This window comes from Eschscholzia californica, unplaced genomic scaffold (genome assembly GCF_041429995.1).
Source record: "Eschscholzia californica isolate CP2 unplaced genomic scaffold, dmEscCali1.0.p SCAF_1, whole genome shotgun sequence".
Lineage (NCBI taxonomy): Eukaryota > Viridiplantae > Streptophyta > Magnoliopsida > Ranunculales > Papaveraceae > Eschscholzia > Eschscholzia californica.
Window position 1 is genome coordinate 79052419 of NW_028238198.1, and position 13189 is coordinate 79065607.

The window sequence follows — 13189 nt, forward strand, 5'->3', positions numbered from 1 at the left end:
CCATTACCGGAATTGATAAAAAAATGGTAGAGTTGTGGGGAACAAAAATGAAAACTATTTCACTCAAAATTATTTTCCTCTAACAATTTGAAAAAAATTAGTCAACCAAAATTGACCAGGTCTTGACAATGTCTTTTCGCCCCAAAACATTTTCTTAATAATACAAAGCGCCATCCCTTAAAAAGACACAAAAAAGAAAGAGAAAAGTCTTATAAAAATAACAAATAGGTCGCTTAAACGTTTAAATAAATACGAAAAAACTCGTGGAAGGAATACATTTGCATTCCCAAGGATATATAAGATATTTTTACACTTTATTTGACATTATATTAACATTTCTAACTACCAATTACCTCCTTAACAAAAAAAAAAAAAAACTATCAATTACTTTAACAATCGTGATTACATTGTTATGTACAGTCTAGACAAATTCATTTAGCTCTTGTGGTTGAGCTATGCCTCCCAAAAGGTCATTGAAGTTTTTGACGGAAGTGCAGACAAATAATCGGTTACACTTTGACGAAAAGAATGCGTTGCCAAAAATTGCAAAGAACTAGTGAAAATAAAGCACCGTCTGTGGGAATCGAACCCACGACCACACGGTTAAAAGCCGTGCGCTCTACCAGCTGAGCTAAGACGGCTTGATGATATAATGTCCTCACAATAGTAATAAACAATTCCCACTGACATATCCTCTGTGCAGCATTTTCAGCTCGAATAAGTTTAGCTTTGAAAATCAGGATCCAAAATATTTACAGAACTCAGTGAATGCTCAAGACGAAATTTGGCAAAAACCAATTTTTGGGAATGAATTGAGCCGTCTCCCTTTTGGTGTTATTAGTTTCTCGGTTATCTGCCCCAACCAACTTGGTTGAGTTTGAGCCTGACATCCAATTCTGAGTTTTTTGATGATTATAATGGTATTTTAAATCTAAGTCAGAATGGAGGCAATACTCAAAACAAATTAGTTATTCAGAATAATAAGACAAAAAAATAAATGTATAATTTGATCAAAGTCCATTTAGACCACTGAAACTCCGCATCTTAACTTTTTTAAACAAAAGAACACTACTTTGAACTGCCGCAAGGCCTTTTTTAGAGTTTATATGGTTCAGTTTATGACCAACTCAACACCACCAATATATTAGAGACTACAAGAATAAAAATTAAGAAAAAAAATGATCTCCCAACTAAAATAATTGTTCCCATTGAAGAAAATGTTAGAGGATATACAAGAGAGTTCGTCTGTGGTTTACAAAGGGAATGACATGCATAGATTTCCAGTAAAATCAACAGGTTAAAGTGACTCGTGAATTTTTATCCACCTCTACCGGAGTAGCAGATGTAAAGAAACTGCCAGAAGTTAATGTCATCCGTCAGCGGATAGGATGATACTGATCAGAAACACGCTTCGGAGGCAGCTTACGGAGAATGAAAAGCACCAATGCAGATGGAAGAATCTCTACCAACTGCAACAGAAAGGAAAAGGTAGGAAGTGGTAAATGAACCGCTAAACATGTATATAATTTCAGAGTTTAAACCCATAGGGATCTTTACAGTCAGGCTATGTTTGGGCGTCAAATATGACCTCAAGAGGGATGAAAGAATGGACTGTATTAGCACCACAGAGACCATTGACCTCAAGATTGTGAACAAAAATATCCATTTGAAAATAAATGAGCAGAAAAGAAAGAACTTACCATGTAATAGACAAAATCAAGAATGGGATGATTGAGAACGTTCAGATCGACATCCTTGTCGAATGCAGAAATTGTTACCACTAAGCATCTAATCAAGAAACAGGTGCAACAAATCCCAGTAACGAAGCCAACCTGCCAGAAGCACACAGGTGTATGCATCAGTATCTTAAATGTTAAATGCTAGCAGTTTCATTAAGCAATCTCTGAGAAGGAATAAATATTAGCTGAACCCAGAAACAAAACAATAATAAAGAAAGTCATGACAAATTATACTCTTACGACATGAAGGATGAAACGGGTTTCTTTCAACTCAAATGACACAAGTGACATTCACTTGCAGATTTCAGATTTTAAGCAAGTGAAGTTAGAACCAAATAACGGGGTTCTCTGGATGTATATATATACCTCATTTAACTTGTTCCGACGACCTTTAGATTCAATCGGGAAGCGCCTCAGCAAGTAAAACAACCTAAAATAAATACAAGGAGTTGGTATACAACAAAGAAAGCAAGAAAGAACATCGCAACATAGATTGATGCATAAAAAATTCAGAGTTAAGATTAGTTCTCACACCTCCCACCATATATCAAAAATCCCAACGCAGCAGAGAATGAAATTACTGCGAAACGAAGATTGTTATAAGCGCATGAGCACATTGACCTATCTTATATTCCTATAAATTGGCAACTACAAATAGACAACAAAGGACCGGGTTGTCTAACCAAAAACTAAACCTTAACCAGATTCTTTTTTGACACTGACCTGACAGGAAGAGTTTAGCAACTTCCACGGATGCAGGAGTTCGAGAAAGTTTTACAGCAAGCCATATACATAACTGCCACCATGTAAGAAGTATGTGTAAGATCGTTTAACCCACACTACAAAAAGAAAAAGATAAATTTGGCAATTGACTAAAGAAGAGATTTATCAAGTCACCTGTACGACGTACACTAGCCCATTGATAGTCAAGTATGCAGGTCTAAGTTTACTTATGGGGAGACTCCTCGCCTGGGAGAAAAAGAAGACCCAAAACCTCATCCAGTTATATCAACATTCACACTATTATCTCCCATCGAAAAAAAAAAACATACGTCTGAATTCTGATTTACTGAATCAGAGTACCTGGTGATATATCTCTGCCCAGAACAATACTAGCAGCGTATATGTTGAGAAAAATAAAAGACTAGGAAGGTCCAAAAGTGCCATTTCCAGGACCTACACAAAATTGAAGTATCAGAGTTAACCATCAGCTGAAATCAAAACAATGACAAGCTTGGCATATTAAGGTCTCCAGCTAAGTCCAATGACTTAACATTATATGTTGCCGAAAAAACCATGAAATTTTTCGCATGAAATTGAATTCATTTGGTGGCAATGAGAAGGGGGCCTTCTCAAAATTTCATATGTGAAATGGGTAATCAAGTTCTTTGTTAGAAGAAGATACTTACTTTTGGTTTCAGTAGAAAAACACTCTTGTAGAATCCGAAAAGGACAGCACGCACTGGAAACATGAAACAACACCATCATAAATAGAAGGCACAATCACCATAGAGCAATGGAAATGCAAGAAACTGAAACGGAGTTCTTACATCCATTCACAACAAAATTCATCAGGTGAAACACTTTCTGTGTTGTCCAACCATATTCTGGTACTCTCATTTGGATGCGGAAAAGTTGAACCTAGACATCCAATAAGAAGAAAATCAGAGGAAGTCATACCACAATGTCACCCTAATTAAATCATCTAACATAGCCCCACATTGACAAAGGGAAGTTTCATGCTAAGAAGTAAGACTATAATATCAAGGGCGATAGAGATTAGTCCCACATGGACAACAGTCAGTGACCAAGAAGGCCCTCCCATGCCATGACCACAAACTTGAATCTCATTGCCATTACACCCTAATGTCACTGCCACATAATCCCTAATCTGATTAAATCGAACCTCTTTTCTTACAAAATCAGACCAATTTTTCTTCCTTTTAGGGCTACCAATCAACAGATTCACAAATAACAAAGAAATGAGTCATGGATGATTATCAGATAAAATGAATGCAATTAACATTTCCTACTTCAACCTAAATCACAGATCTTCATTGACACACAAAATGATTAGACAGAAATGAGGAGATCCAAATATTAACTAATTTAACATCGTTGTCGTCATCGTAAAGAAAAGGTGGAAAGATGGAAAAAAACGAACCAGAGCGATGAAAGAGATGGTAGCATATAAACCGCAAAGGGAATAAAAGAGGGTTTGCTCCAAATCTTTGGAACCGTCAATTTGATTATTAATCTCCTTCAACCACCAACCAAATCCTCTTTCTCCTCGCTTCGTTTCGTCGTTCAGGATGAAACTCTCCATTCTCAGCGCTGACACCATCATCAGAGATTTTAGAGAGAGAGATAAAGAAGAGAGGAGAGAGAGAGAGAGATTGTTGATGAAGATGAGAGAGAGCTCTTTGGTTTTGAGGGATTTTTCACCAGCTTCGAAATCTGTGAAGGTAATCGAGACGACACATGGCTGACAAGAGAATCAGACAGGTACGCCGCGTTGTACTTTTCCTAACGACCTTCATTATCTACGTGGCGTATTCTTTCCCTATTCAAGTGAACGATTGCATTAGAAATATACCAAGCCCTTTTTTTTGTGCCTCTTTATTTTCAAAATATACCAAGCTTGTGTACTTGATGTTTCTTTCCTTTTCTTTTTTGTTGGAGAAAATACTACAAGAGATATATCATTATAGGTAGGGGTGGGAATCGGTCCGGGCGGATTACCTGCGGGCAGAACAATAGACGGTCTGGGCGGGTACGGGTAACTAGGTCTGGTGACCATTAGGGACGGGACGGGCAGGCAAAATGTAAATTTCAGATCGAAATTATCCGCCCGAGTCCGACAAAATAGTCGGGTAACTCGAGCCAACTGGCGAGTTCGGTCGTAGCAGCCCGAATTGGAAATTGAAAGATAAGTTGGATACAATAATATTAAACATATTACACCTAGTGACCTTCATAAAACAAACATCCAAACATAAATGTCAACAAAAAAAAAACGTCAACAAAAAAGAAATAAATAAAACAAACATATGTAGAAAGTTTAACATTGAAAAAATACAAAAAAACTATAAGATTGTTGGCTCAGCTTGTTGATATTACCCAAAACTCAAGATGATAATAACACACCAACTTCTTGTCGAAGATCATAATTAAATAAACTAAGGAATAAGGATTGAAGAAGATGGAGATTAAATGTGACTAAAGAAGTAAAGATTGAAGGTGAGAGTGTAGGTTGAAATAAGGGTGGTTGCGTCGGATATCAATGGCGCTAAGGTTTTCCCACCAATACTTTTCTACGGCACAGGTCGAGCTTTGGCCTCTGTGAGGCTAAGAAATCGCGAGTCAAGAAGTCAGTTGGACCGGGCCGTTGACCGGAAGTCGAACCTCCACCTGTTAATATTTTTGTGGGCACCGACGACGTCTTTGGGCTTAAGCTGTGACAAAAGATACAAGAACACACGTGACCGTGAGATCTTAGGGGACACCGGGATGGTGCCGGTCTAAGGGGGCTCCGACGGTCGAGTTAGTAAACTTGACAAATAATGAATAGGGATAATAAACCAGAGTTTGAGCTATGGAGTTAAATATGTTGCTTGAGCGAGTCGGTCGTTGGGAGAAAAGGTGATACAGCCGAGTGTATGCCTGCCTAGTTCTCTGGTCGTCGGGTGAAATAAAGCGCTTGCACCCCTTAGTCGTGTGGAGAGAGAAATGGTCAGTCGCCTTCCTTGAACAGGTGATCATCAGGAGAGAGAATGATCACCCGTCTTCCTTGAGCAGGTGGTCGTTAGGAGAGAGAATGATCACCCGCCTTCCTTGAGCAGGTGTTAGTTGACTACCAGTGGTTTGGATGATCGCTGTGATGTGAGAGAGGAAATAGGTGATTAGCTGATCGCAAGTGAATTGGATGTCGAGTGTTTTTATCCGTAGTTGAATGCCTTAGTCGATTACCAGTTGATCCTTATATAGATTTTTGTGGTCAACTGTCTGTTTTGGTCAACCGTCACCTGGTGGTGAGTTCTTGCCTTGAATGTGGTAACGCACGGAGCTATTATCATGAATGGGAATATCGTACCTCCCATCCAACGGATATATTAATGATATTCTTGGCCAACTGTCATCTCGAATAACAGTAACGCCTCAACGGGTATATGGGATGCATGTCCGTCTTAGGAAATAACGACTGACCTGTTTGAGCAAAGCTCCAAGGTTGACCTCTTCGAGCAGGGTTGTGATCATCGCTTAATGTGCACATTTTCTTGTTACTCCGGGTGTCCGAAGATGAATGGATCAGACTCATCTATTATTTAGTTCATGGGCTTTGTTACCTCGTTGGCCCATCAATCGTGAGTTTTTAGGGGCGCTCTTTGATGGCGGATTTTGGCACATACAACCTCTTGTAAATCGGTAGAGTAAGAGAGAAAAAGGCTGGGGAGTTAGGCACTTACTTAATGGCCCTTGATCAAACAGATAACATTTAGTCATCCCTCATCGGATGGTCCAGGTAAAAAACTAAAGGTTGGGTCGGGCAGGTTACTCAAACGGGCGGGTATCAGTTTCGAGTACAGTGGTCGGGTATAAAATGGTCCGGGCTCAGGACGGTCAGCCTGACAGAGCTTTCGACCCAGAGTCCGCCCATTTTCTTCATTCGGTTCGGGCGGGTTATACCCGTATCGGGTAGCGGACGTCGTTTTGCCATGCGGGCCGCGGGTATCCACTCCAAGTTTCGGGTATGTGCGTTTTTATCCCACCCCTAACTATAGGGTTATAACTGTCTGTTTTAAGCCATAAAGACTAACGTCTGCCCTTAAAGGCACACATAAAGGCATGTTGGGGCACATGAACCACAACCCCAATGTGAACTCCCTTGTGTACCCATGTATGAAGTTCACACTCTTACATAACGAACCGAAAGCTGACTTATCTCACTTGGGAACATATATACCACCAGTTTTACGGACCCAATGTGGCATTCATATTTGGCTTAGTTAAAGTCCAATTCTTGGGACCAAGTTTTCATTAAGCCCAGAACAAAAGAGAATAATAGAAGATAAACAATCGCGATGAACCCATTTGCCAGACCGACATTAATCGAAAGAAACAACAAAGAATAATAAAATCGAACATGATGGATGGGGGGTGAATTTTCGGATCAAGATTAGTAATCGTTATATTAAGAAAGAGAGACCTTTTGCCGCAGACACCGGAGAAATCAAGAGATAACCTCTTTCTCACTTAATATCTCTGTCTCTGACAAATGATACCTTTGTGTCACAATATTATTTTATGTTGTGTATATTAAATTTGACGACTTTCAATATTTATTATTGCTATATAGTGGATACCATAATTTTTTGGTATTCTAGTTATTATTTATTTTCTTTTATTTCAATTTTTCTTAAATTTTAGTTATTTTCTGAGAGAGATTTCAATTTCTTTTTTTAACCCTTGCAATATCTTTTGTTTCCTTTTTTTTTCTCAAATTAGATATTTTTATTTCTAAGAAAGATTTTTTAAATAGGTTATTTTATTTCTACAAAGGACTATATCTTAAATTTTGAGAAGGACTTCTAGACAATATCTCTTATTAAATAAGGATGTTTGTCCTAGTCATCATTTTCCCCTCTGTTTTATATATATATATACTAGGGTATATCCCGTGCCTTAGGGCACAGACACTTGTATCAATCAAATGTTACGAAATTTATTGTTATATTTTATTGAGCGAGAGAGATTTTTATTAGTTATTATTTTATTGTTTATTTTCTCTTAAATTAGTTATTATTTTATTGAGAGAGAGAGATTTTAATTTCTCTTTTTAACTCTTGAAATTTATTTTGTTTTTTTTTTTCTTAAATTAGAATTTTTTATTTCTAAGAAGGAAAGGATTATTGATTTTTAAATAGGTAACTTTATTAGAAAAGGATGTTGTCCCATCATCGTTTTCCCTTCTTTTTTATTATGTAGATTGGTTGAATAAAATATCACCTTTAAAGAAATAACTAAAATATCAAATGTCTAAGATTTCATATTTTTTAGGATGATCTTTTTATTATGTGCCTTCTTTTTTTAACAAGATCATATTGATCTTTTTTTTTTATAATGTTTACCATAATTTCTAAACCAAAAAAGAAAAGAAAAATACTGTCTTAAGATGGGAAAACCCCTTTCCAATATACTTGGATTCATCTTGGAGTGGTTCATAAGGAAAAGGGTTAAATCTTGGAGCTAAAAGGTCAACAGCATTAAAGTTAAAGGAAGAAAAGTTCGTACTACTTAAAGACAAAAGTCAACAAGGGGATTTCTGCTTTTATAACAGCCTTTTTTTTTTAACTCTCCCTCAGAAAACTTGCCTCAAACGGTTACAAACACTTTAGGTCGATTCCCCTCTCTCTCCATTTTTCTTTATTTGATTCGTCTTTCATTACTTCTCTGTTTTTTTTTTGTTAGAAACCCTTTTTCATATATCAAAGCAACATCATCACCAGCTACCCAAGTCTTATCTAGCCTTTATCCCTAGTTTGAGAATAAGGAGTTTGGTGGATTCTTAAAAGGAGTTTTGGTATAACCATGTTGACTAATTTTTGTAGTTTTGTTTATGGAGTTTTGGGTAATCAATCTCTGGGGGGTTGGGTAGTTTTTTGTTTATGATGATCGATTTCTGTTTTGATGATTGATTCTTGTTTATTTTGATGATACAGGTTCTAAAGTTTGGGGAAGATTGAGTTTTTTTTTTTTTAATTGAGGATTGGATTTCAATTTTGTTGAGGAGGTAGATTTTGACAATTTTGAGAAAGTGGTAAAGGTGGTGGAGCTTGATTTATATGGATAAGTTATGTTGCTTTGGTGCTGACTATTCTCAGGTAAATAGTTTTACTACTTGTTTGGTTAACGATCGCTGATTATACCATTTTTTCTAATATTTTTCCGCGTTGTTTTCATTTAGCTTGAAGGAAGTTTTTCTGGTGGGTCTGGGAAGGGTAAGAACCAACAAGGTCTAATTAAGTATGGTTATAGTCTAGTAAAAGGGAAAGCATATCATCCCATGGAGGATTATCATGTCGCTAAATTCGTTCGTGTTAAAAGACATGAGCTTGGGCTTTTTGCTATTTACGATGGTCATTTAGGCGATGCTGTTCCAGCCTACCTACAAAAGCATCTCTTTAACAACATTCTAAAGGAGGTAGGTTGTCAAATTCGATTCAAATATGTTTATCTTTTATAGGTTTATAAGTTAATTGATTTGTTGATTGTGAATTTAGGGAAGCTTTTGGACTGATCCAAGTAAATCTATTTCAAAGGCTTATGAAAAGACTGATCACGCTATTCTTTCGCATAATCCCGAGCTGGGACGTGGTGGTTCAACTGCTGTTACTGCGATTCTTGTAGACGGTCATAAGTTATGGGTGGCCAATGTTGGTGATTCAAGAGGAGTTCTTTCAAGATTGGGAAAGGCGACACAGATGACAACTGATCATGAGCCCAATAGCGAGCGTAGCAGAATCGAGAACAAAGGGGGTTTTGTCTCAAATATGCCAGGTTTTTCCATACTGCTATCTTCTTTAAGTTCTTTGACCTCATGCCCTTTATAGTGAGTGGTTTTCTCATTTATTGATGTTTCTTGAAGTAGGTTTCATCTTAGACTACACGAGTAGGTTCATCCATTGCAGTTTGATGGTAAAAGGTCATATTCTCTGTACAGAGTTTTTTTTAGACTCAATAGGATGTAATATCCCACGTCACTTGCGGGAGCGTCTAGAGACTCGATATGCCCATGAGCTCAGGGTTAGTAACTATACGTGGAGCCCTTTTGAGTGGGCTGTGGTGCCTACGCGAAACATAACCATGTACCCACTGATCTTGGGTATGGGTGGCAAAACATGGACAATGTTGATAATTGGTGAGGTTTGGGTCGTCACTTATGGGTGCTCAAGAAAGTTCTTTTGACATATTCAACCCTACAAAGAGTTTTTGGAAGGGTTGGTCCCTCTGGTATATAGTTATGGGTCTTCGACGGTTGTTCTTGGAGTTGTTTCTGTGCTTGTGCTATTATTGTTTGGTTTTAGATTGAATCTCATTATGTAGGAGATGGTTTGTATTATGGTTTTCCTTCTACTTTTTAAGATGTTCGATTATTTTCGAAAAGAAAACCAACAAAATGTTAAAAATTTTGTATTTTTAATCTTATATTAGGAGACGTTCCCAGAGTGAACGGTCAGTTGGCAGTTTCACGTGCGTTCGGTGATAAGAGCCTCAAACCACACTTGAGTTCAGATCCTGACATACAATACTTTGAAATCGACTCTGATACTGATATTCTCATTCTTGCAAGTGATGGAGTTTGGAAGGTGAACTTTCCATGAATCTTTCACCCATCTCGACGTACATATTATCCAAATGCAGTTGATATTCGAAGAACAATTAAATTCATAAAACTTTTTTGTTATTCTGATTGATTCAGGTTATGAGTAATCAAGAGGCAGTTGATATTGCAAGAAAGAGTAATGACCCACAGAAGGCAGCTAAGGAACTAACAGCTGAAGCTCTGAATAGGGATAGTAAAGACGATATATCGTGCGTTGTTGTTCGGTTTATGGGTTAACATACAAACTGCTAATACTCCCTGGTTTTTTTAGACTTAATTATTGTTTTGATTGAATTCTGATCGAATAAACAATGAAAGTAATCCTTTTTAATGCTATTGTTAAGTAGGAAAATTTTTACTTACAGAGAAAAGAGAAAACAGATAACTTTCTCAACTCTGTAAATTCAGTTTACTTTTTATCAGTTTTTCTATTGTTTTTTTAGTTGTTGAATTTCTTCCAATAAAATATTTTGGTTGTGATAGGGTTATACAGCTACTCGTAAGTATACATTTTTTTTTGTCTAGGAATGTGAATTTCAAGTTCTCTTCAGTCTTCATCCATCATCTTACACATAAGGAAATATTAGGTCGTGTTTGTTACTTTGTTTCGCTATCGTACTCCTCAGAATAGTCTAAGTGGTATAATCAGACTAATTGCAGAAAATTTTATTCCGTCTAGCATGTCGTTTGTCTGACATAAAATAAGTTTGAACTAATCAATATCAGAAATGAACCAAAAGTATTATTTTACTCTACTAAAGCATGTTCAAATGTGACATTTTGTGATTTGAATTGTTTGATTCAAATAAATCCAAAATTAACTCAAGTTCCTTATTTTTAGACTAGTAATATGACGTTTTCGTGAGATAAGAAAAATTTTCGGGAAAGAAAATTTTGGGTGGAAACAAAACTCTTTTGTTTCCTCTAAACATTAACCAGTTTTATTATTGTTATTTCCTTCTTCCTCCATCTTCCTTCCCACCACCATCAAACTCCGGCGACGTCTATCATATCCCGGCAACCTCCGTTATTAATGACCACGAACTCCGTTATTAATCCTGGCTCTCTTTTCTTCTTTGTTCTCTCTCTTCTCTTTCTCCTATTTCTTCTCTAAATTCCAGCGAAGGGGCTCTCCCCTTTGCCGGGATTTAGAGAGCAAAAGAGAGAGATGCTGGGAGAGAGAGAGAAAGAGAAGAGAGAGCGAGAAGTGAGAAAGAGAAAATAGAGAGGGGGAACAAATCGCGGTCCGTCACCGACCAATTCCGACCGACGACATTCTTCCGACGACTTTAAGGGTCTATTTCGGGAATAAATTTTGAGATTTCCACCTTTTTCCCGGTTCTTTTTCCCCACAACACTGACCAAGAGTAACCATTACTCATTTAATTAAAATCTCAATAAGTCTTAGAGAACCTCCATTGCAAAATTCAAAAAAAAAATTCAAATTGTCCTATGTGTAACGACTCGATTGAGTTTCTCTTTTCTAGATGTTAATGTTAAGATCCTCAATTCAAAAGACATCTCCAATGCAACACTCTAAAAACTTAAAAACAACTTAGGTGTCATTTCCTAGATGGTCAGATTTACTTTTAATATTGAGCGGTCAATTGAGATTCCCAAAAGAAATCTTAAATATTAGTTTCTTCTTGAAATATCTCAATATTAAAAGAGAAATGATAGAGACCAAGAAAATTCAGACATACTTTAGACATACATCCTATGTGGCTTGCCGTGATTCGTTGTCTTAATGAATTAGAATCATCAAAAACACAAAAGAGCAAGTTATATAAGATGCATGTCTAGAGTACGGTGCTGTTTGTTTTTTTTATTTTTCAGATCTGAAATCTGAATTGGATGTCAATTCTGATTTCAGATGTTTGTATTTTTAATTTAAGAAAATCTGAAAAGTCGTCTGAATAAAATCTTTGGCTGAATAGGCTGAAAAGTATTTTACATTTTTCAGACTTCTAAACAAGTCTGAAAACAATGTCCAATAGCTGAAATACGTTGAATGACCTTTATACCCTCGTAAATTAGAAATATTCTCAGTCAAATGCACCACCACCACCATCAATCGGACAACCACCACCATCAATCGGGCAACCACCACCATCAATCAGACAACCACCACCATCAATCGGACAACCACCACCATCAATCGGACAACCACCACCATCAATCGGACAACCACCACCATCAATCAGACAACCACCAAGACCACCACCACCACCACCACCAAAGGAACAAACACACCACCGCCTCCACCACCACCAACCAGACCGTCGCCTCCACAAAATAGACCATGGAAGAGAAAAATTCAACCATGGAAGCCTCAATCGACTTTAGGTATGGGTTATGTCTGGTTCGCCTCAATCGACTTTGTTTTTCAACCATGGAAGCCCTAATGGACGTTCTCAGGTTTCCTCACCACCATTACCAACCATAAACGAGAAAGACGACGCTTGGGGTCTTCTATTCGCAGCTGCCGGAAAAGTTGTAAGGATGAAGATGAACGATGAAATGACTCACTTCCATAACCATGGCAGAGGACTACTCGGTCCCCCAAGAAACCCTAGTCCAGTTTCTGCTCCTATCAAGAACAACCCAAATTTTGGGGTTTTTTCAAACCAGTCCCAGATTCAAGCTCAGGCTCTTACCCATCATCAGTTACATAATATTCATGTAATTTTGTTACTGGGTTATGTGAGAAAGAGAGAGAGAGAGAGAGAGAAAGAGAGAGAAAACGACTGTTAGAGAGAGAGAGAGATGAACCTTTGTCGATCTACTATGAGAGAGAGCGATTTAGAGAGAAGGGAACGAAAACCTTCGTTGATGGTGAAAGAGGGAGAACGATTGAGTGAGAGAGGTAAACTGTAGAGATGGTGAAAGAGGGAGGGAAGAACTAGGGTTTTCTGGAAAAAGAGAGAAAGAAACTAGGGTTTTGTTTTTGCTAGAGATGGAGAAAGAGGGATATAAGAATTAGGGTTTTGTTTTCTTTTTATTCAGACCAGGGAGAGATTAGGGCTTGTTTGTTAAAAATATGAAGTAAGGGTATTAATGCCAAAAT

At 37.4% G+C, this 13189-nt stretch overlaps 2 protein-coding genes and 1 non-coding gene across 5 annotated transcripts; 1 reads left to right on the forward strand and 2 right to left on the reverse strand.

The window, feature by feature from the left end:
* Positions 1–568: 568 nt before the first annotated feature.
* TRNAK-UUU (transfer RNA lysine (anticodon UUU)) lies at positions 569–641 on the reverse strand. Its single transcript has one exon. It is a non-coding gene; the product is annotated as a tRNA-Lys (tRNA).
* Positions 642–1179: 538 nt separating this feature from the next.
* Positions 1180–4406, reverse strand: LOC147569564 (tobamovirus multiplication protein 1-like). Its single transcript, XM_086656042.1, has 10 exons — positions 3904–4406; positions 3290–3380; positions 3149–3201; positions 2823–2915; positions 2637–2708; positions 2463–2535; positions 2274–2319; positions 2106–2169; positions 1701–1832; positions 1180–1469 (listed from the first exon to the last, which is right to left on the reverse strand). Exons 1-10 carry the CDS (start codon positions 4084–4086, stop codon positions 1377–1379), a joined length of 900 nt encoding a protein of 299 aa, XP_086512168.1. The 5' UTR covers positions 4087–4406; the 3' UTR covers positions 1180–1376.
* A 3657-nt stretch (positions 4407–8063) lies between these two features.
* LOC147569565 (putative protein phosphatase 2C 9) lies at positions 8064–10618 on the forward strand. 3 transcript variants are annotated; one of them, XM_086656043.1, is made up of 6 exons: positions 8064–8319; positions 8459–8620; positions 8704–8940; positions 9020–9296; positions 9951–10105; positions 10219–10618. In XM_086656043.1, the coding sequence occupies exons 2-6, from the start codon at positions 8582–8584 to the stop codon at positions 10357–10359; spliced, it is 849 nt and encodes a 282-aa protein (XP_086512169.1). In that variant the 5' UTR covers positions 8064–8319; positions 8459–8581; the 3' UTR covers positions 10360–10618. The 3 variants fall into 3 exon arrangements, with proteins under 3 accessions (XP_086512169.1, XP_086512171.1, XP_086512170.1); XM_086656045.1 differs by having other exon boundaries at positions 8109–8134; XM_086656044.1 differs by having other exon boundaries at positions 8292–8367.
* Positions 10619–13189: the final 2571 nt, after the last annotated feature.

Excerpts from the sequence above, each read along its gene's own strand:
- LOC147569564 (XM_086656042.1), bottom strand. The coding sequence starts at position 4,086 with ATGATGGTGTCAGCGCTGAGAATGGAGAGTTTCATCCTGAACGACGAA. Across the intron at positions 3,202-3,289 it reads GAATTTTGTTGTGAATGGAT|TGCGTGCTGTCCTTTTCGGA; the intron begins GTAAGAACTCCG and ends TCATGTTTCCAG. Across the intron at positions 2,170-2,273 it reads TTTTTGATATATGGTGGGAG|GTTGTTTTACTTGCTGAGGC; the intron begins GTGTGAGAACTA and ends TATTTATTTTAG.
- LOC147569565 (XM_086656043.1), top strand. The coding sequence starts at position 8,582 with ATGGATAAGTTATGTTGCTTTGGTGCTGACTATTCTCAG. Across the intron at positions 8,941-9,019 it reads TTAACAACATTCTAAAGGAG|GGAAGCTTTTGGACTGATCC; the intron begins GTAGGTTGTCAA and ends TTGTGAATTTAG. Across the intron at positions 9,297-9,950 it reads TTTTGTCTCAAATATGCCAG|GAGACGTTCCCAGAGTGAAC; the intron begins GTTTTTCCATAC and ends ATCTTATATTAG.